This window comes from Peromyscus maniculatus, chromosome 20 (genome assembly GCF_049852395.1).
Source record: "Peromyscus maniculatus bairdii isolate BWxNUB_F1_BW_parent chromosome 20, HU_Pman_BW_mat_3.1, whole genome shotgun sequence".
NCBI classification, from domain to species: Eukaryota; Metazoa; Chordata; class Mammalia; order Rodentia; family Cricetidae; genus Peromyscus; species Peromyscus maniculatus.
The window spans coordinates 59,984,283-60,007,647 of record NC_134871.1 but is presented as its reverse complement, the minus strand read 5'-3'; the positions used below and the strand labels follow the sequence as shown (position 1 = coordinate 60,007,647).

General features: G+C 39.8%; 1 protein-coding gene across 4 annotated transcripts in view; it reads left to right on the top strand.

Annotated features, from left to right (window-relative positions):
• Cpne8 (copine 8) overlaps nucleotides 1–23,365 on the top strand; it is a 230,951-nt gene that overhangs the window by 117,654 nt on the left and 89,932 nt on the right. For all 4 annotated transcript variants that reach the window (XM_076556619.1, XM_076556618.1, XM_042264610.2 and 1 more), the window contains exon 11: nucleotides 10,099–10,174. In XM_076556619.1, coding sequence (XP_076412734.1) covers nucleotides 10,099–10,174 — 76 coding nt within the window. The remainder of the gene's footprint in view (nucleotides 1–10,098; nucleotides 10,175–23,365) is intronic.

The window sequence follows — 23,365 nt, the reverse complement described above, 5'->3', positions numbered from 1 at the left end:
TTTTTTGCCACTGACATCCAGCTTTGTTTCACTGTGGTCGGACAGCATCCATGGAAGTGTTTCAGTACTTCTGTACTTGTTGAGATTTGTTAGTACCCAGTGTGTAGTCTGTTTAAGAGAATCTTCTGTGGGCTTTGGAGTAGAATGTATGTTCTCTGGTGCTGGGGTGGAATGTTCTATAGATACCTGTAGTTAGATTCATTGGAAATGTTGTATCATTTAACCTGGTTATTTCTCTATTTTTTCCCTAATGATCTGTCTATTGGAGAAAGGGTGGAATTGAACTCGCCTACTATGAGCTGTGTCCATTTGTGTCTTGAAGTCCAGAAATATGCTTTTTATAAAGCTGCGTGTTCGAGATTTTGGTGCACATCCATTTCAGATTGTAGTATCTTCTTGGTTAACTGTTCTCTTGATTGGAACAAAGTGTCCTTTATCTCTTCTGATTAATTTAGGTTTACAGTCAGATAGTATGATGGTGCACCTGCTTGTTGACTGGTCTCCTTTCTTGGGATGCTTTTCTCCACCCCTTCACTTTAAGATGGGTCCTTGTCCTGGGAGATAATATGAATTTCCTGTAGACAATAAAATGATTGGTTTTGTTTTTCTTAAATCATTTAAGCAACCCATGTCTTTTGATGGGTGACTGAGGCCACTAATATTTAAAGTCGTCGTGGAAAGGCGTGCACAGATTGGTGTCATTGTTGCTGTCCTGTGACATTTTAGTTGTTTGTGTTCTTAGTCCTATTTTGTGTTTCAGGATTTACAGTTTGATTTATTTTCCTTCCTTCTCTCTTGGCTGTGCCCATTCCTCTCTCATTCCATTTATTGCTCCCAGTAATCTCAGGAAGGCTGATTTAGTGGACATGAATTCTTTCAGCTTGTTTATATCATAGAGAGGGTTTATTCCTTCTTCTTCTATGGCAAGTGGTTTAGCTCAGTACAGTAGTCTGGGTTTGCCTCCATAGTCTTCTAGAACTTGTAGCACTTTATCCCAGTTTCTTCAGGCTTTTAAAGTTTTAATCAAGAAATCAGTTATTATTCTGATAGCTTTATATCCTTCATATATGGCATGTGTATTTTTTTCTTGCAGCTTACATTATTATTATTCTCTTTTTTGTTCTCAATATTGAGTGTTTTCACTGTAATATGCTACTAGGAATTACTTTTCTGTTTTTACTTGGTATTCATTATGCTTCTTGTATCTATATGGGTGTGTTTTTCTTAGTACAAGAAGTTTTCTTCCATGATACCATTGAGGATCTGGTCTATGACACTGACCTAGGATTATTCTTCTATAGCTAGAATTCATTGATTTGATGACTTAATAGTTTTACAAATTTCCTGCATATTTGTTTTGTATGTTTTTAATTTCTTTTCATATTCTTTGTTTAAATGATCTAGTTCTTTTCTTGCTTCAGGATAGGAATGCTGTGTTGTGCAAGTTTGAAATGGAGATTAAAGATGGTATGTTTTATTCTTGGTACATTTTCATCCTTTCTCTTTTATTTTCTTATTAAAATATAAACATTGGTTCTAAAAGTTATGGACTACTTGATTCTACATTTAATCACTATGTAAACAAAAATAACTCAAACAATATTATTATCTTTTAATGGCATACTAGTAGTGAATTTTGACAAAAGAGATAAAACTAGAAATATAATGTGACATTCATATAGATTATTACATATAACTTTATGAAGTCACACAAATTTGATCACACACAAAAAAAAGTAAAGATGTGTGAATTTGCATTCCACAGTAGCTCAGAATTATTCTGGTGTATAAAATGCACAAGGCAGAGCTAAGGTGAAAATGATTAAGTGTTGAATCATATTTATCCTTTTATGATGAAATAAAGTTTATTTATTCTTGAACAAATATATTACTTGCAAATATTTGAGAAAGGAACTGATGTCCTAGAATTGAATTCTTATAGCTATACACAAGTGATAGACAGAAAGAAAACACTATGGAGCAGGGGCTCCATAGTTGGCTTCGTTTGTTTTTGGTTTCCTTATTTTTTTTTAGTCCTTTGGTTAGCATCAAAGTTGACATTTTATAATAAAGCTACTGGTAGCATTTTGTTTTACACTTTATAACAACAGTAATTACTACTGGCTGATATTTTCAACTTTTGTAACCATGTACCGAATCACAGAAATTTACCTTTCTGTGTATTAATGCTCAAGCTTAAATCTAGTATTCAATTACTTTCAAATTATAGCAAAAAAGTAGGTGAAACACACAGTATTAATATTTTAATATCCTTGAAATTGGTGAAGATTTTAAGTTCAGATATGAGCTCCATAAGTTTCTAATCCACATAATCCAAGATAAATATCCAGAGTCCTGGGTGGGATGAACACAAAACAAACCTTCTCTGTTCTACCTTCTGATGGAGGCTATCTCTAGGTCTATGACTGGATGCCATCTCTGTAAGTCCAAGAGGGCATCTTCAGAGGTTTCAACGAGGACATCACTGACAGAATCCATGGACTAGGTACTTAGTCTATATAAAATGGGGAAAAGGAGAAAGCTGAGGGTTGACAGCGTCCTCTTCTTCCTACCCCTCTGCGATGCAAGGTGAGGAAATGCTCCCACCATAGCCCTCTGCTGCCATGTCTTCCTCACCTTTGTAGACTAACCATGTAAGTGAGGAGTCCAAAACAAATGCTTCTCTTGTTCTTCTTTTAGGTATTTTGTCAATAGCAATCAGAAAAGTGATAGACTAGGTAAAGTCTATTTATCAAAGGTTTTTTTTAATCTTAAAATATAATATGATTGTTATTGAGCAAGGAATTTTTGATGTGGGATGTTTTTGCTTGGTTTAATGAATTTAGATAGAGACCATTGGCAAAGAATTAAAAGTAATTTACAGAGGAACAAAGACAAGAGGTATGCTAGAATCACTTAATGTTTGCCCAAGGTTGCTTATATCCTAAATATATGCATATATATTATTAAACACATACACATTATATATGCACATACACTGTATGTACATAAATACTGTATATACTATATGCATATATAGTAATTATATATTACTAGGTAAAATATAGCTTGTGAAGAAAATTTTACTTCTGTCTGAATATGCTTATAATCTAGGAACTGCATTGTGTTGGGGCTCTGTGGCAGAGTGCTTGACTAGTACACAGATTTGGGTTTGATCTCTGTCATCTCCAAGAAAAATAATCATGCTTATTTAGCAGATTACAGCACAGAGCAACATATAGCCTGGGAGTGCTTGAAAGCCATGGTGGGACTTTTGGGGGGTTTTAGAGAGTCTTTATCAGACTTTCATAAAGTTGCAAAAAAACAAACAAAAACATTAGATTTTAAATAAAACTTAAAGAAAAAGTCAGTGTTTCTATTGCTGTGATAAAACACCATGACCAAGTCAACTTATAGAACAAAGAGTTTATGTGGTGTGGCCTATGGTTCCAAATGGTGAGAGTTCATGATGGTGGAGCATGGGCATAAGCAGCTGGAGCAACAAGCTGAGAGCTCACATCTTGAGTCTAAAGCATAAAGCAGAGAATGCACTGGAAATGCCATAAGGCTTTAGACTTTCAAAGCCTTCCCCCAGTGACAGACTTCCTCCATCAAGACCACCCCTTCTAAATGTCCCCCAAAAGCACCAGCAATCGGAGACCAAGTATTCAAGCACTGAAGCCTTCAAGCACTGAAGCCTACTTATATTACCACAGTCAGTGAAAGTGGGAGTTATCTCATTTACAAACACTCTTAAATGCTCAAATGAGTGTTCAAGTTGATAAGTTATGACTCTAAGAAAAACAAAATCAGCAGAATGGGGAACAAGCTGGGAAAGATTATTGTCTGAACTTACTAAGACAGGTCTTTGCTACCATCATTGCCAACCAAGAGTCCAGCATGCATGTGACTTCCCATTTATTCACCTGGGAATAAAGATTACTGCCATCCAATAAATATGGGTTTATCCGGGAGGAGGACTGTCTGCAGCTGTGGATCTACTTCCCTACTTGAGTGGGAAATGTTCACCGTTGCTGCGGCTGCTCACTTTTCAAGCCCTTGTTTTCAAAGTCTACACAGTGCTTGCTGGCATGGGAAATATAAATGGAGGAAGAAGAACGTTAGACAGAGGCTGACTTTCTAGGAAAGATGACTTAGTCACCAAAATACCAGACAGAAACAAGGAAGAAAGCATTTATTTGGGCTCAGGGTTTTAGGGAATTTCCATCCATTAGTCAGGGAGGGCACAAAGGGACAGCTCCCTGCTCACAAGAGGATGTGGGAACACAATTCTTTACGTCACAGGGGGCCAGATCACAAGGCTGCTGGAACTGGGGACTGGATTGTGAGTTACCTCTGCCAGCCAGGTCACAGCTCACCTCCTAAAAGTTCCACAGCATCCCTAAATAGGATCACCAGTATGGAAATAAGAAAACATGAGTGTGTGTTGGGGGGGGGGCATTTTATATTCAAACTGTAACAAGTTGTAACAGTTTTTTTGCTGAATTCAACATGTAGGCATGTTATTTTTTATATGAAATTCACATACAAGCCTTCATTTGAAATCCCCTTCCATATACTCCTGAAGCCAACACCCTTTGCTACACTCTAAAGGGAAAGTCTACAGATTCCCTTCCACACACACCTAAAGCCATCATAGTGTGACATACCCCAAGGAGAAGGACTCCCGGAGTAAGCATCCTGGAGTTGATGCAGACTTTGTTTGTATATATAACTTCAAAATGTCATGCTCTATTATATAGTACTTCAAATTCGTAAGCTTAATATGTCTCTATAAATGATTTTGATTAAACCTTTTTCATGGCCACATGAATAGGTGTTTTGAACTACATTGCTAAAAAGTAGAATGCAATGTATTCAAGTATTTTAAAAATAAATACCTTTGATAGAATCTAATTATCTGAATTTAATTTGGGCATAAGAAATAGGCATTGCTTCCAACATTTAGGTGAACACACACACACACACACACACACACACACACACACACACATGAATCCTGCTGTTGACAGTGACTCAGGACCACAGCATGGTAGAGAAATGAATGGGGTGGTTTGGGATGTATCTGCGAACTGTTACATCTGTACAAAGTTCTTAAGTAACAATTATGAAACTAAGCATGAAAAACATCGGAACTGCCAGCAGAAGGCAGTACTTCAGTATGATCATGTAGGCACATAACCTGTGGGGCAGTGACAGTCAGAGATATGTTTAAATTGTAGGGCTTTGAAGATTAACATAATTGACACTTCTGCTGTTATGCTGAACTCAGTATAATCAGTATGAGGCAGAAAACACTAATAATCTAGCAAAGCAATATCACAGATCAGCTGTGTCAGTAATTTGAACACTGACATAATTGAACACTGAATCCTGAGCTACTCATGGTACCCACTGTGTGCCAGGCACTGACAGAGATGTAATCTGAGTACCCTGTGCCATTCATGGTATCCACTGTGTGCTGGGCACTGATGTAGATGTATGGGACTACCAAGGTGAGATTTTAACCTTCTTGTTTTCTAGACTAATTCGGGCTCAGAGGGGAAGCATATAAACACACATGTGTACTATGTGTTGGGGAATGTAATGTCAGGGTGACACTGGGTTCCTTGAGCCTTCCTTTTGTTTCTGAGAGCTAAGTGTGAGAGTATGAAGCAGGAAAGGCTTCTTGGAGGAAACAATACCTAAGTCGATAGATGATGCCAAGGAGAACATTCTAAAGTGCTTGTAGGGAGGTGATGTCTGTATTCATGGACATGTGTAAACATAAATCACATGTGCAACATGGCACTATCTGCTGGAAATGGAACATAGATATGTTTGTGATATGTGGATTCCATTCCACACTTGACTCAAAACTAGTTTCTACAGTGAAACTGAAAGTGATGGTAAGTCATCAATTTGTTCTAAATATCTCTTACTTTATTGACCTCAAACTTTTCCTGTGTATTATAAAAATGTGAACAATCAAAAGGCGCCAAACTATACTTAGAATATGCATTCAGAGAACAAAACTATTTAGTTACATTTAAATGAATAGAAAGTATTGAAAACATTATTATTAAAATCACAAGGAAATTGTTGCTTGTGATTTAATTTCAAATACCTTCCACCATATTCCTATATGTAACAATGTTTTTTCAATATTATATTGAGCACAATGAACAGATAAATTATTAAAGCAAGTTTCATTTTCTTTTCATCTTATAGAGTTCAGTGATAGTTGATAGGAAAAAGTAGAGAACACTAAATATATGTACATGGGAGGTGAGCAGACGGCTCAGCAGTTACAAGGGCATGTATAATCATGAGGACCAGACTTTGGATGTCAGTGTCTAGGTCACAGTCCAGGCTTTCCTGGAATCTCTGGAATCCCAGCTTTGATCCCCCCAGACTGAGGATGGGTAAAGACGGCATTAGCCTTTCAGTCTAATGCAGGAAACAGAAGCCTTGGACCCAAAGAGAGGCACCATCTCAAAGGAATAGGCAGAGAGTGATATGATAGACGCCCCACACCCTTGTATGGCCTCTACAAGCACCCACAGACATGTGCACCCAGGCACATGAGCATACAGACACACATACACACCAACATTTCAGAAGTAAATTTAAAACAATTTAAATATTTTTAAAGTATCTGTGGTTTAACATGGAGCATTTAAAATAGGACAGTATATAAAAGCTGGGAGTGATAAAAACCTATCTATGCATTTAAACTAAGAATATTCTGGTATATTCTTCAGGATTAGTCTTGAGCTAAGCTGCTAGGTTTGGCAACTTTACAGCTATTTTTTTTATGAAGTTTGACAAGTCTTCTATTATTCAGTCATTTCTCTGGAGTAAAATGATGTGTTTTCTCTATCATGTAGATACATTGTCTTGGGGGCTGCTGTGTAATTTCTGCTTAAATGTGTGTTATCTACTATAATAAAAGGATATTTCAGTTACACATGAATTTGGTGTTTCTAAAATAACTATCTTGAATCATGTTGAGATGGGGAACAATATTTTATTCATTATTTCATTTCCTTATGGTCTATTTTGTTCCGAACAAATATGAGGCATCCTAGAGAGGTGCATATAAAACAACAGACTGAGTCAGGACACCGGAGTCAAGCAGTAGGAGTAGGCAACGGGATTCTGTGGAGGATAGCATAGGCTTCATTTTGCTAGAAATAAACCACAAATTTGGCTCTACATTCTCTAGTAAGTAATGCAAAGGAGAAAATTTTCCTCTTCATTTCAGAATGTATGGGCATCTTTCAGAACAGGTCACCCAGTTCAGCAGCTTCAAAGATACATTTCCATCACTGAGAACAAACGGGTTACCCCCTGTTGTACATTCCTCAGTTTTGTAAAGAGTAACAAATATGTGTAGCTCAAAACACCCAAGTATTAGAAACACCCTTGTTAGGAAGTTCTACAGTGAGTTCAGTATGGTTGTATCAGAGTAAGCTCAGATAACCGGACCCCATGGTTGCTTCCAAATGTCCCACTCTGTCAGGACGACTCTATGCAGGTAGTAGATGCTCCTGAATTTGATTCCGGATTCCCTAATTTCTGTTGTGTGATACTGTGTTTGTGTTCTGACAAATAAAGCTTGTCTGGAGATCAGAAGGCAGAGCTAGCAATTAATTAACCATAGAGGCCAAGTGGTGGTGGCCCATGCCTTTAATCCCAGCACTCAGGAAGCTGAAATGGGAAGTGATAAGGTGGGGCAGAGAGAGACAGGATCTCAGCCCCTTTCCGTCTTAGGATCCAGAGAGGTAAGAAGTCACAGGTGGCTGCTCCTCTGCTTCTCTGATCTTTCAGGTTATTACCCCAATATTTGACTCCTGGTTTTTATTAATAAGACTAATTGGGTTCACACTTCATCTTTCATTTGCTTGAGACTAGTAGACATTGCTTCTCCCTGTCAAGTGTGTGATAAATGTTGAATGGCAGAAATCAAGATCTGAATACTGAATTTTAAGCAATTGACCAAATGCAGATAGACCCACACACTCTGCCTTAGGTCTCTATTCTCCATTCCCACCACATCAGGGAGAGCTTAGTATTACAGGTGGGATCGCACTTATCAGCATGACAGCATTGGAGGTGCTTTAGGGCATCTCCATGGTTACTATTTAAGATACCTGAAAGTTGCATGAGAAAAAGGCTGGGTTCTCAACAGAATCACTGGGTCTCAGGAGATTTGCAAGGTTTTTGAAAAAGACATTGTGAATATGAGACTGCAGTTCTCATGTTCAAAAGAATTGTTGCATTTATCCAAATAGCACTCTCGTGCACTTTTTCAAGTATAACTGGAAAGACTGAGTTCTAGGGGTCTGACATCATAATGATAACATATGACTAACTCCAACATTCCCCTTTGACATCTGCATGTCTGTACATCCAAATCTGAACATTCATCACAGAAGTGAAGATTGGAGTCTCTAAAAAGGAGATGCCATATAAAACATTGGGTTGTTTGTATAGGACCTTTCAGAGAAGGGGAACTGGGACACTGGATATCAGAATGAGTTACACCTCAAATAATTGCAAAGGAAACATTTTCCTGTGATAAAATGTTATGTAATTGATAGTAGTTAATTGTTTTTTATTCAGAAATCTTACATTATAAAATTAAATTTTGGGTTGGTTAAACACAGCTTATACATTGCTTATTACTGGTCATCAGGGAAGGTTTGTGACGTTTTAAGAGATTCACACTAAACATTAAACTTGGATAGGGTTTATGGGACATCCATGTATGACAATGAACAGCTTGGGAGTTCTGTGACACAAAACCAAAAACTACTTTTTGTTTGTATTTTAGCTCCTTACTTAGATTCCTTTCCTGTTACTGTGATAAAATACTCTGATGGAAGCCACTTAAGGGAGAAAGGGCTGATTTTAGCTTGTGGTGATATTGTGTTCCCCAATATATTGTGCATCCTAATAAACTTATCTGGGGTCAGAGGACAGAACAGCCACTAGATAGACATAGAGGCCAGAAAAGGGTGGCAACATACCTTTTAATCCTAGAATTCCAGAGGCAGAGATCCATCTGGATCTCTGTGAGTTCAAAGCCACACTGGAAACAGCCAGGCATGGTGAGTCAAGTCTTTAATCCCAGGAAGTGATGGCAGAAAGCAGAAAGGTATTTAAGGCATGAGGACTTTAAAAAAGCTTTAAAGCTTTTGAGCAGCACAGTTCAGCTGAGAGGCATCCAGTCTGAGGAAACAGGACCAGCTGAGGAATTGGCAAGGTGAGGTAGCTGTGGCTTGTTCTGCTTCTCTGATCTTCCAGCGTTCACCCCAATATCTGGCTCCTGAGTTTGTTTTCATTAATAAGACTCTTTAAGATTCATGCTACATTAACTCATAGTTTAAGGTATAGCCCATCATGGCTGGGAAGTCTAGGTGTCAGGGCTTGGAAGCAGCTGGTCACATGACCTCATCAGTCAGAAGTATTGAGCCGTGAATGAATGCTGCTGCACAGCGCCCTCTCACTACTTACAACTCCAGGACATGCCTGGGGAATGGTTCTACCCACAGTGGGTGAGTCTTAACACTGCAATCTGCACAATCAAGATAATCCTCCCCAGGTGTGCTTAGAGGGCTGTCTTCAGGTGTTTCTAAATTCCATCAAGCTGACCACACTCTCCAGCTCCTCTAATGTACGTGTTCTTCCTTTGGTGAATTACAGTTGCCTGAGGACCAAATGTCAGCAACTAATTTCTCAGCAGTATATTTTAAACTTAGTGAAATAATGAATCATTTGGATAATACAGGATTGTCACTTGCTTAAGATATGAATATCATTAAAACTATTATTCCTGTTTCAAGTACTAATTTTGGTGGATAGGTTAAATATTTGAATATTAATGAAATATGATTGTTGATTATGAATTTTGGATTAAGGGACAAAAAATTATCAGTTTCTAAAAAAATTGTCTGAATTGTAAAGTTGTGTTCATAAAGATATTTAACATTTTTCATAACCAATAAACAATTCCTATGTAAAATGTTTTAAAATATGAATGAGAACTGAGCAAGGCTAATGCTACATACTTTTTTCACCTCTCAATTTCAGTCATGATTTCATTGGGGAATTTACAACAAGCTATCGAGAACTTTCTAGAGGACAGTCACAATTCAACGTCTATGAGGTAAGGAGCATTTGGCTTTACTACTGACCTCCTGTGGTAAGCGGTTTTGGCTTTACACTACTTTCAAAAGATAATCACCAAAGATTAAATGAGACCGTGCAAGTGCATGTGTATGTGAAAGAGCATATACACACACATGTACATTTATAATCTTTAAATTCACTGAGTCAACTTGTTCCCTTAATTAATATCATTTTACTTATTTCTTTAATTAAATGATTGTTTCAGATGACCTATCATATTAAATGAAGGTATTTGTGGAGAGCAGGTTTCACCCTGAGTGAATATGCATTGTGGAGGGGTGGCAAAGCCTTCCTCTGGGCCCAGTGCCAATGTTGACAGTGTGTGTAGAAACTTTCAACCACAGCTTCCTTCTCCAAGATGACTGCAGCCAGGGACAGCTCCCTCCAGAGACCTCCCCCCAAGATCAGTGACACCTGCCTCCTTGTTCCGTTCATACCATGAACCTGTCTCCTCGATTCTGATGTGTAAAGCAAACGTGCGGAAGCTCCTGGGTTGCTGCTGCGGTTGGTGTCCTCTATCACAGCAAGCACAACCCACCTCATGCCAGCCTTTCTGTGTGTCTGTCTGTGTGTCTGTCCTTCCTTCCTTCACTGTTCCAGTTAGGTTAATCCCCAAAGGCCTGTAGTGCTGCAGACAATTGGTTTTGTTTTATTCTTGCTCTTAAGTCACATGGTCTATTTATTTTGAGCTTTTAAGATTGTACTTATTTTGAATTTCTATGTAAGCATTTGCCTGTGTGTGTGTGTGTGTGTGTGTGTGTGTGTGTGTGTGTGTGTGTGTGTGTATGCGCGCCTGCAGAGGCCAAAAAGGGCTGTCAGATTCCCAGGAACTGGGACTACAGGTGGTTGGGAGCTGTCTGATGTGAGTGCTTGGAACAGAACCTGGATCCTCTGGAAGAGCAGCAATGCTCTTAACTGCTAAGCGATCCATAGGAAACATTTTTCCTTTTCTTCTTTTGAAGTTAAAATATAATTAACATCATCTCCCCTTTCTATTTCCTTACTCTAATACCTACCATATGCTCTCTCCCAAATTTGTAGTGTCTGGCCTCTTCTTTACTTTTTGGTGTGTGTGTGTGTGTGTGTGTGTGTGTGTGTGTGTGTGTGTGTGTGTGTGTGTGTTCCTAAATATATAAACACAATCTTCACAATCATCTGTATACTGTTACTTGTATGTAGCTGTTGGGGGCTGACTGTGTGGTATTGCAGAACCCACTGGTGCCCTCTTCTCTGGGGAAGACGATTTCTCCTGCTCTCTGTGTTCCCACACTGCATGCAGTTCTTTCTGTAGGGCTGAGGCTTTGGGAGCTCTCCCCACTTCATGTCAGTGTGTCCGCTGGTGTCATCCTGTTTAGGTCTTGGGATATGTTTTCTTGTGTTATATACAAATCCCAACCTGCTGTGCTTCGGCAGCCAGGCTTTGCTCCCCTGCCCACCGCTAATCAACCAGTTCCTAATCCGAGAAAGAAAATGATTCATTTTTCTCCTATTGGCATAGTATTAGGTAAGTGAATACGGTCTGCATAGTGTTCCTGATCACCTTCGCTTTCATTTAGGTAGAGACTGAAGGGAATGCCAGGGCACTGTGCAGTCAATAAAAAACCCAGATTTACCATACAGACTGAAATTGCATCTGCCCTCAACCACCTAATCTGGGATTAGCACTGCTGGCCCTCCACTGCTATCATGTGAACATTCTCTATACTTTTTTTTTTAAAAAAAGTTCATATATATGAGTAGGAAAAGAGTGTATCTCAGTATTTAGTGGATGATGGCATCTCTTCTCCACCAGGATACCGCTAAAGCTGACTTCTTTTGAGAGAGGAGGATTTATATAGGATTGTATCCCACTCATACTTTGTTCATTCATTCATTCATTCATTGGCTGATTAAAATAGTTCCATTATTCTGCATCCCATGTTCTTTACTAGGCTCTGCATCTCTCTGGGCACACAGAGATGAATGAAAATTTCAGTGTGTGATAGCAAGACAGGCAGGGTGTTTGCAATGGCCATTCATTTGTGTGTGCTCTGGACAGACAGTGTGCTGACTGACCTATGAAGTTATAGAGAGGCTAAACTCAGCCCAAGAAAGATTCTAGCCATAGACAAAGATGAAGTAATAATCTTTTCTACTTAAATCTTTCAAAGAAAGGATATTAAGACTATATGGGGATACAGGCCTGTTAGCGGCCTACAGAGGCAGACAGACCCAGCAGCAGTTGTCAGGGACATACAGGCCTGGCGGTGGAGACAAGTGGACACAGGTGGGCCTGTGGTGGCGGGCCACAGGGGTGGACAGACCCGGGAACGGAGAGGGGTGGACGCAGCTTGGAGCAGGGATGCCCCTAGCCCCAACACCTGGGGAAGAGGCTATCTCCGTGGGTCGGAACCAGGGCGAGTCTGGACACTCCGTCTGGGGACAACCCAGGGCCCAACTGCTGATCCTGTGAAACCCAACAATTTGGAGGTGTTGGTGAGACTACCCTGCTCAGCTGAAACCCATCTGGGAGAGGATTCAGATGACTACAGTTTGAAGTCTGAAGAAACAAGATCAGCTGAGGAGTTGACAAATGAACAAAACGTGACCTGGGAACACAGAAGAAGGCGCTACCCAGTCACCAAACCAAATCACGAGAATCATAAATATATAATTCACCAACTGAAATCAGCTGTCCCTGAAGAAACAGCCCAATAGCACCAATTTAACCAAGAACCCCTACTAAACCAAGACTAAAAATTAGAACAAGAGAGGCACTCTCAGACACAGACACCACCTGCACCGCACAGAGGAAAAGATGAGTAGACGCCAGTGCAAAAATACAGGCAACAACATAAAGACCTATATGGCAACATCAGAACCTAGTGATTCTACACCTGCAAGACCTAAACATATTATGACAGAAGAAACAGAAGAGATCAACCCTAAAAATGACTTTAAGAAGATGATAGAGGCCCTTAAAGAAGAAATAAAACATTCCCTCAATGAGGAAATAAAAACTTTCCTTAAAGAGGAAATGAAAAACTACCTTAAAGAGGAAATAAAAACTTTCCTTAAAGAGGAAATGAAAAACTCTCTTAAAGAGGAAATAAAAACTTCCCTTAAAGAGGAAATGAAAAACTCCATTAGAGAGGAAATTAAAAACTCCCTTAAAGAAATGGAAGAAAAAACGAACAAAAAATGGGAAGAAATCAAATCAAGCCAAGAAAAAGCAATTAAACAGATGAAAGAAACATTCCAAGATCTGAAAAATGAATTTGAGACAATAAAGAAAACACATGCTGAGGGAATGCTGGAAATAGAAATCCTGACAAAACGAACAGGAACTACAGAAACGAGCATAACCAACCGATTGCAAGAGATGGAACAGAGAATCTCTGACACTGAAGACATGATAGAGAAAATAGATTCGCCAGTCAAAGAAAACACTAAAGACAAAAAAGTCATAACACAAAATGTCCAGGAAATTTGGGACACCATGAAAAGACCAAACCTAAGAATAATAGGGATAGAAGAAGGAGAAGAATACCAACTCAAAGGCACAGAAAATATATTCAACAAAATTATAGAAGAAAACTTTCCTAACCTAAAGAAAGAAATACCTATGAAGATACAAGAAGCTTACAGAACACCGAATAGGCTGGATCCAAAAAAAAAGTCCCCTCGCCACATAATAATCAAAACACTAAACACACAGAACAAAGAAAAAATATTAAGAGCCGCAAAGGAAAAAGACCAAGTAACATATAAAGGTAAACCCATCAGAATAACGCCAGACTACTCAATAGAGACTATGAAAGCTAGAAGATCATGGACAAATCTCATGCAGACACTAAGAGACCACGGATGCCAACCCAGACTATTATACCCAGCAAAACTCTTAATCACCATAGGCGGAGTAAACAAAATATTCCAGGATAAAACCAGATTTAATCAATACCTGTCTACAAACCCAGCCCTACAGAAAGCACTAGAAGGGAAAATTCAACCCAAAGAAGCTAAACACATCCATGAAAAATCAAGCAATAGATAATCCCACACCAACATACACCACAGAAGAAACAAGCTGGTGTAGCTATCCTAATATCTAGAGAAAAAAGATGTTTCAAAAGAGAAGAAGTCTTGTGGCAATGCCTCAGCGGTCCAGGTAACTACCAGAACTCGGAAAAGTTGGTTGAACTTGGGATTGACTGGGAGGCCAAAGATTTAAAAAGCAGAAGATTCTCTCAAGACACAAGTTGTGTGATAATAGTGTGTTTTGTGTGTGTGAATGAGAATTTGTAAATGTTGAATTCTAGGCTTTGACAATCATTGTCAGTGCAGATTAAGCTGCAAGTATTTATGCTTTAAAACTTAAATTATAAAGCTAGTTACGTCTTTCTAACAACTAGTTTTAATGTTTATGAGCATATTTTACCTACATTACCTTTTCAGGATGTTGAGAAAGATGCATCACAAGCACAGGCTGGAGGCTGGGGGCTAGATGGTTTTGAGGAAGAGGTCTTGGTGGACTCTTTCATAGAGCAAAGGGAAGCAATGCCTTCTGGGAAATGAGCTAAGTTTTAATCTAGTCTTTAGGATTAGAAGTCAAAAACAAAAATATTAAGGAAAGGAAAACCTAATTGATCTTTGAAGTATTGTTATATGGAATTGAGTGGGACTTTTGAGGCCTTTCTTCCAGAAAACAAGGACTTGGTTGTCAGGCCTATATTAGGCCTAAACCTTGGTGCCATGTAGTTGTACTTAAATCATTTCAATGGAAAGTGTCTTAGTGATTGGAACTTCTAGTGCAGTTTGGAGTTCTTCCATTTGAAAAATGTGATATTTGCATGGGATTGTTTGAATCTTGTTTTCTAGTCCCTCCCCATCACCACCCTCATAGTCTGAAGGTAGATTTTTCTCTTGATAAAGGAACAAAAAAGGTGAACATCTTGTTTGTAAATAGGTATCTAGTAACTAGTGGTAACCTTGAAATGGTAGAATTCTTTAAAGCCTAATTCTAGATAGCCTTAAGAAAATATATCTTAATTACTTTTGAACCTGTATTCACCTTGTTTTTTTCAAATATCTTAAGTTATATTTTCTTTTTCAGAGCTGCTTCTTATTTGGGGCTACTTTTTTTTTTTAATTGAGGCGTAATTCATAAAAGGGTATATTGTTTTGATGAGACTTTTTACAACTGTGGCTGGATGTCTTTCTTTAGTCTTCCAAGAAGGGCCATTTTACTTTTTTAGAGTTACTTTTTAAAGTCATGAGGTCAACAACTTGGACTACTATGCATGTAAGTGCTAATGCAAATTAAAGCCCAAGTTGACCTCCAGCAGCAGTTCATTCTATGTTGACAGTGAGAGAACACTTTGCCTGTTAGGATACTGTTACTCGTGGACTGAAATGCTGAAGAAACCCCTCCCCCTATTTTGTTTTTTTGCAAAAATCAAGGTATATTCTAGGGTTTCCTGGTTGACCTCAACAGATAAACTGAGATGATAGTCTTAGTTCAGAAATGATCTGAATGTAGATTTACAGTCTACGTGTACAGCTGGCTAAGTGGGATCGCTTTCACAGTTCTGCATGTATCCAATCGGCTCCCCATTAGTCACTGAACTCTTGAAACTGGTATTGTAACATTATTACAATGTTTTGCGCCAATTTTATAAACTTTACAGTACAATATGTGTTCCTTTTCTGAGGCAAACCAAAGGTATATTTCTCAAGGTTCTGCTGCTATCAGCAGTGTTGATGGAGGATTTTTTATACATTTGTAACAGATAGAAATAAACCAGAAAAAAAGAAGAAAAAAAAGTGGTGGAGGAAAAGGTGAACACTGCAAGAATACTCAAAAGGGCTGAGAGTTGCAAACGCCAAGATTGGCTTTGCATAGTAAATGGAATAGAACAGCTCTGAACTATAGCTTACTTTTCCTGGTTTGGTCTGACAGAATGATTGAATGCTTTTGTACAAAAATCAGAGCCTTAAAAACAAGGATTTGGTGAGATTGTAAAATGGTGTGCCACTTTGGCAAAACAGTCTGGTGGTTGGTCAAAATGCAAAACATTGTTACTCTGTTACTCAACAATTCTACCCTTAGGAATATAACCTCAAACTACTGAAAATGTGCACCTATGAAACATGTACATGAAGGTTTACAGCAGTGTGTTGCTAATAGTAAAAAAGTTAAAACAACTCAAATAACTATCAAATACTGGAGAGAAATAAAATGTGGCTTATTCATACAATAGAATATTATTAAGACATAAAAATGAATGAGAAACTGACAGATTAAATGACTTTGGTGAACCTTCATAATTTCATTTGTAGATCTTTCCATTTCTAATTTATAAATACATTTGGGGTTATACATTATAAATGTACTGCCTCCTGTCAACATTGTATACTTCTATTTGATGATTTCTGTGTCAAATATTATATGGAAATGTTTCCAAGTATTTTCTGTATTAACTGTGAATGAATAGAACAAAATAAATTGCCTGTGATGGGAAAAAAAAAAAAAAGACTATATGGGCAATGAAATCAGCATCAGATAGTCTGTGCACATATAAATGCTTAGCCTGGGTGTGACAGTTGATGATATGACAAAGAAGCTAAATTGGGTTTTTTATTATTAAATGTCCTGGAGGGGTATTGGTGCCATTAGTTCAATGTTAATATGTTCTTATTTATAAACATTACCAATAGAAAACAGGCTGAAGGAAGTTAAACACGATGTATTGTACACAGTTTTAAGATGTCAGGGGACATCTGGGCATGGTGACATATAGCTGTAATCCCTGCACTCAAAAGGCTGACAGAGAAGAATCATAAGTTCAAGTCCAATGTGTGCTGTATAGTGGGGCGGTATCATGAGATGTCCTCAGTGGTAAAGGATGGCCTAGCATGTAAAACCTTGGAGTTCTGCCAGGTGGTGATGGCACACACCTTTAATCACAGCACTTGGGAGGCAGAGGCAGGTGGATCTCTATGAGTCTGAGGCCAGGCTGGTCTGCAAGCAAGTTCCAAGACAGCCAGGACTGTTACACACAGAAACCCTGTCTCAAAACAAAACAAAACAAAACAAAAATCTGAATTCTATCCACAACACACACACACACACACACACACACACACACACACACACACACGAGAGGGGGTAGACGTCATCCCAGAGTTTGTTGTTACTTATTTAGTGACTGATGAATTAGATCTATAGAGCATGAATTCTTCGTGTGGGCTATGGACTTCTTGGCTCTGCTGGCTTATTGATCGGTAGATAGTTTTGTTTACATTGGGACATACATTACATGATCCAACAGTGTAAAATACTTCTTTAGCTTTCTCTTGCTTTTTGAGTAGAGAATTCTATAAACTCTTTCTGGATTTTCCTGTACCTGTAAATACCCATACACTCCTCTTGAGCTGATAATACACCTGATAATAGCATAGGTTTTTTTCCCCCTTTGGAGGTTGGTGGGTTTGTGTTCTCTCTCTCTCTCTCTCTCTCTCTCTCTCTCTCTCTCTCTCTCTCTCTCTCTCTCTCTCTCTCTCTCTCTCTTTGTTTCTCTCTCTCTTTGGTCTCTGTTGCTTAGGCTTGCCTGGCATTTTGGCAAACCTTCTGCCTCAGCCCTCCAAGAGCTAGGATTTTAAGTGTTCTAACCCATCCAGCTTGAGCTCCCCGAGATTTTATTGGTTGAACACTGGTACACAGATGTTTCAGTTCATACACAGTTCTTAACACATGTACCAAAATTCTAAAGTCATGCATTGTGCTCAGGTACCAAAACTCTCCTGAAGAGCCACATATTGTGACACTTTGAAGTTATCCCAGTGATGGTTTAACCTCAAACTTGGCAGCAGATTTTCCTTAAGAAGACCTCACTCAGCAGAATCAAAGCCTCATGCTTTTCCACTGATACCTAAATTTTATGCCCTATGTAGCATATACTCAGATTTCCCATCTTTCACAGCACATCATTATAAGTGTTAGGAAAATGGACTACTACAACCAAAGACATTACAGTCCTGACAAGGCAAGAACCAAGGAGTGGATTTGTAGGGAACTGTTCTACTAGAAACATGAGGCTGAATGTAACTGGAAATATTACAGACATCAATGCACGCCTGAGACTCCAAACCACAGTTAAGTATACTCTATATTGTAGGATATAAAATTAGCCCCATATATAGGTTGTTACACTGACCCCCTAGACACAGACACAGCCTTTCCTAACTCAGTATCCTCCTGTTTTCTGGTTGTATCACAAAATAAACAACCAGTGAATGATTTCACCTCTTTAAAAATATCACTTACACTTAAAAGAAAAATGGGATGAGGTAGGACCTGCCCCCATTTAAAAATGTTTCTAGAGTTATTAAAAAACTCCCATTTACTGAATAGTTGATAAAAAAAAAAGAAAAATGTTCCTCTGGATGCTAAAAGGGAGACAGGGACCACTGACAGACTCCATGCCTGTTTAGTCCTGGGTGTCTTCTTTCTCATCTACGTCCATCTCTGTCTTCTGCAGGCAGGTCTGTCGTTCAGCTACATTGGCTTTTGCCTGCACTTTTTCTATCTAATGGATTATCCTTTCCTATGGCCTTCTCGCACTTGCCTCTACCTTGGCCTGTTCAGGCTTTTCCTTCCCTGCCTTTCCTCTTCAGCATCCTGGCAGGCCCAGCAGGAGGTGCATGTGATGCCTAGAGGAGCATCACAGAGCTGTACTGCCTGGCTGCTTCTTGGTCTGCTCTAGAGTGAGCTTTTTAGAACCTTCTGGGGCTAGAGAGATAACTGGGCAGTTCAGAGCATACTCTGTTTTTGCAGAGGATCTAAGTTCAGTTCCCAGCACCCTTATTATGCAGCTCACGCCTGCTTTCAACTCCAGCTCTAGGGTCGAACTCCAAAGACACCAGCACTCACATGTGCCTGCATACACATAGACACACATAGTAAAATTAACAATCTTTTTTTTTTTTTCTGGAGCTGAGGACCAAATTTTAAGACTTTTAAAAATCCCTCTAGAGCAGTAGTTCTCAGCCTTCCTAATGCCACAACACTGTCATACAGTTCCTTATGTTGTGGTGACCCCCAAGCATAAAATTATTTTGCTGCTAGTTCATAACTGTAATTTCGTTACTGTTGTGAATCATAATGGAGATATCCGATATGCAGATGGTCTTTGGCGACTCCTGTGAAAGGACCATTTGACCCCTCAAAGGAGTCTTGACCCAAAACAACAGTTGAGAAGCCTGCTATAACGCCATCTCCTATCCCACATCTTCCCCCTTGGTTCCTATGTCAGCTCTGCTTTCCACCTTTGGCAGAGGTCCAGGTGCCAACCATCACTACTGACTATTTGCTGTTCTTTCTTTTTCATACATTTACTTCTTTATGTATTTACCTACTTATTTGTTTATTACATCCCAGCTGCAAGTTTCCCTCCCTCCTCTCTTCCCAGTCTCCCCCCCCCCCCCACAAACACACACTCCCTCTGTCCTACCACTGACTGTTTTCAGTAAATGTCCTGGAGATAAGTCTTTCCCCAGCTCCCATGCTTTGAATTAGGTCAAAGGAAGACGAGTCCAACAGTGTTGAACCAAGCTTTTGTGGAGAGCTCCTAGACACGTCAGTTGAGGCTAATTCCTTGTAAGTGACATCTTTTCAGGAGCCAGTCTATTCTGTCAGTGGCTTTTAGACTTCGGGTTTTTTTTTCCCCTACTGTTCTGATTGCATGGCTGACGTTTCTGTGCTCCTGAGCTGCGAAAGATGAGCTTGAGTAGAGCTGTGCAGTGAGATTCACTGTTGTTGTTTGAATGAGCCTCAATTTTGGACCAAGTCTTAGTTTTTCCAGATTCTTTAAATAAATAAATAAATAAATAAATAAATAAATAAATAAAAACAGTTTCTGATTTTTTTCCAGCTTCTTGGTCCACATTTTAAATAAGTTTCTCCAGTCCATTTCAGTGTCTGAAGTAATAAATGTGATCATGCTTATATATGATACCAGGTGTTTTCTTGATTGTCGAACCTGCCATGTGTGGCTACATGACCAATCTCGTAACTTAATCCCCAAATCACATTACTCCCCTGAACTAATCCCTCTATAGCTGCAGTTCATCATGATATCCTAGGAGCCAGAGAGACAGAGGTGACTGAAATAACACTAAGGTTAACTGAGGCTTCTATTATGCTTCCCAAAATCTAGGAAAATGCTTTTCTTCTAAGTTAAATGCTGAGTGCTAGATGGATGGGTTTAGACACAACAGTGCCGATGTACCAGTTTTCAAAATGTTGAAAATTATTCATTTTTTTATTTCAACAATTTTTTGTTGATTTCACATTATTCTGGTTTCCCATATACTGCATAGTCCTGTTTGCTCTAAATGATTTTAAGGAACTGCAGCTTACTTGAAGCCTCAAGATGAAACCTGACCTCCTCAGACTTGAAAACTGTTGAGTTCGTAGTGGTGGCCTGTGCCCTTACCAGTGAGTGCTTGTTTGTGTAAAACCTGGTCAACCAAGGGATTTATAAAATATGTGATAAAAACATAAAAAACACATCAAATGATTAAATAAGCCAATTCTCATTTTATGATCTCTACCAAATCCAGTCTGTTCTTCGTTGTTCTACATTGGCAACAACTCATTCAGCATTTCTTGTTTCTTGCCTTGTTACTTTAAAATAGGGTACTGATTGCTGTTTTTACTGCCCCCCCCCCCCCGCCCTTAAAATCCTATGCTATAGACAGAGTTAGGATAGAAGGACCATGATGGAGCCCTGGGAAAAGAAATGATTCCCATACTCTGGGATCTGATGAACACCTCTAGGCAGATGAGAAACAAGAATTCCAGAGCAGCTAACTGCAGTGAGAAGTGAGACTGTGTGCACTTGGTGGGGGCATCATGGACACTGTAGGAGAGAGGAGCAGGAACTTTGGGGATAGAAGAGTTCATCTGCAGGTCAGTTCCCTTGCAGTCTGGAAGTGGTTGATACCAGCAAGTGGGTAAATAATTAACCCTTCATTCCAAACCTGAGAACAGATAAAAAGAAGGGGCAATTTATCCTCTCTTTAGCCACTTCCTACAGAAAGGGGACGACCATGAGGGGCAGATAGGCTGTGTCCCCACCATCTAAGTGGGTAGGTTGGGTTGACTTCACATTGCAGGAGGAGGACTTTAACTCATCAGCTGCATTGAATCATGTTAATGCATCATGCATTCTCAGAGAAACACCTAAAACGTTAGAAAACAAAAATGGGTGATTTGGTTACCGAGTGAAGCCGATATTACTCAGAAAGTGAAGGTGGAGCAAGAAGAGTAGGGGTGAGAGAGACAGAGAGGAGCTGGTGAGAGGAGGTGGGTGTCCATAGATAGCATAAGGGAAGGATTTGTATCGTATCTCGAAGGGCTGAGGGCATTTGGCAGGGGTAAGCAGGACCAGAATGGGAAGGATGCTAATGGGGTCCTTAAGCTGGAGGAGAGCAATAGCTCACCACTTTGGACTGTGGAAATAGTAGGTGATGGTAAGAGCCTGGGAAGAGTGAAGCCATCTTGGGAGGTCTATTAAGGATATAGGTCCGTGGAAGAGGTGGGTCACTGTGTAAGGATGTAGCAGGAGAGGGCTGTGGATTCACAGTGATGGGGGCGGGTGAGGCAGGCAAGGAATGCTGGACCTTAGTGGACAGTCAGGCCCAGCAGGTAGATGAGAAATTGGAACTGGCCTCCTTTAAGAGCTGATGAGTTCTGCTTAAGATGAGTGCCCAGCTCCCTTGAATGGAGATCAAGGAGGTGATCGTGATGGGCTTTGTGACCAGTGAAAAGAATATTTCACTTTGAGTTCGAGATGAAGCAGCATCCTGACAGAAATAAAGTAAGGGTAGCAGTGCCTGAAGCCAAGGACTGTAGTACAAGTGAGGTCCAAGAATGCTGCTAGGGGAAATTCTCCCTTCCAAGTCAAGTCATTCGGATGACAGTGACTACTCCCACTGCCAGGAGTGCTGCACCAGTGTAAGCTAGCAGAAGTGACATGGGGATACAGAGCACTGATGGGAAGGACCGGAGAAAACAGAGGACCGATGTAAAGAACTGTATCTGGGTGCTGAAGGCTCCTTGCAGCCAGGGCTCCTTCACTGCAGCCAAAAGGTCATCTTGCAGATGTATCAGGAAGGAAAAGAGCTGTTGTAGGGAGTGAGCCATGAGAAGGCTTACGTGGAATATTCCTGTTCATGTATGGGGGGAGTCTGGTTATTTTAAGGGAGGTGGTTCCAGTAACTAAAGCAGTTAAGAAATAGGGCAAAACCCTAAGTATGCGGATAATAAGGATCAGGTGCTCCAGGCGGGAGGGGAAGCAAAGTGGGGGGAGGGACCAAAAGCCATTCATATGGGAAGGTTTTTCATTGAATTTTTGTCTGGTCTCTACATCTTTGAGCCCAATCTTGAACCAGATAGGATTAGCTGGTGTGGAAAAAGCTTTGTTCCTGGAGGAGGGCCCATGTCCCACCCCTAGCTGGAGTCAGGCTGTCTAGTCCCCTTTCGCTTCGGATTATTGCAGTAGCCAAAGAATTGAGTTGGTACTGAAGGATGTTAAGTTGATCTGAGGTTTCTCTAAGGTTACCCAAGAGCTTGTGAGATGGAGTGGTTATTGATGCAAAGAGGCCTTTGGTCCATCTGTTTTAGTTTTGAGTCCTGAAAAAGAATGCCCAGAGTGGCAGGAAGAGAATGAGATGGATGGCCCATTATCCACCTTTTCTGAGGTCACCCAAACTTATTTTAGGGACTCGGGATACAGGTCTCTTAAGTACTTCAAACTTACAGAAGGGGAGGGGTAGAAAGGGCAGCAGTTAAAGAGCCTCAGAGAAGGATCCGTCTAAGGGGCCATGGCAAAACTTAACAGATGGGAAAAATGCAGACCATAATACTGTGGTGATATTTTATTTGTGCTCCAACAAATAAAGCTTGCCTGGGAATCAGAGGAAAAAGCCAGCCACTATATTAAACACAGAGGTCAGGTAGTAGTAGCACAGACCTTTAATCCTAGCATTCAGGAGGCAGAGATTCATCCAGATCTCTGTGAGTTCAAGGCCACATTGGGAACAGAGCCGGACAGAGAGGCACATGCCTTTAATCCCAGCACTAGTTAACTGTAGAGGTCTGAAGGTCTGTATTGACAGTCAGGAA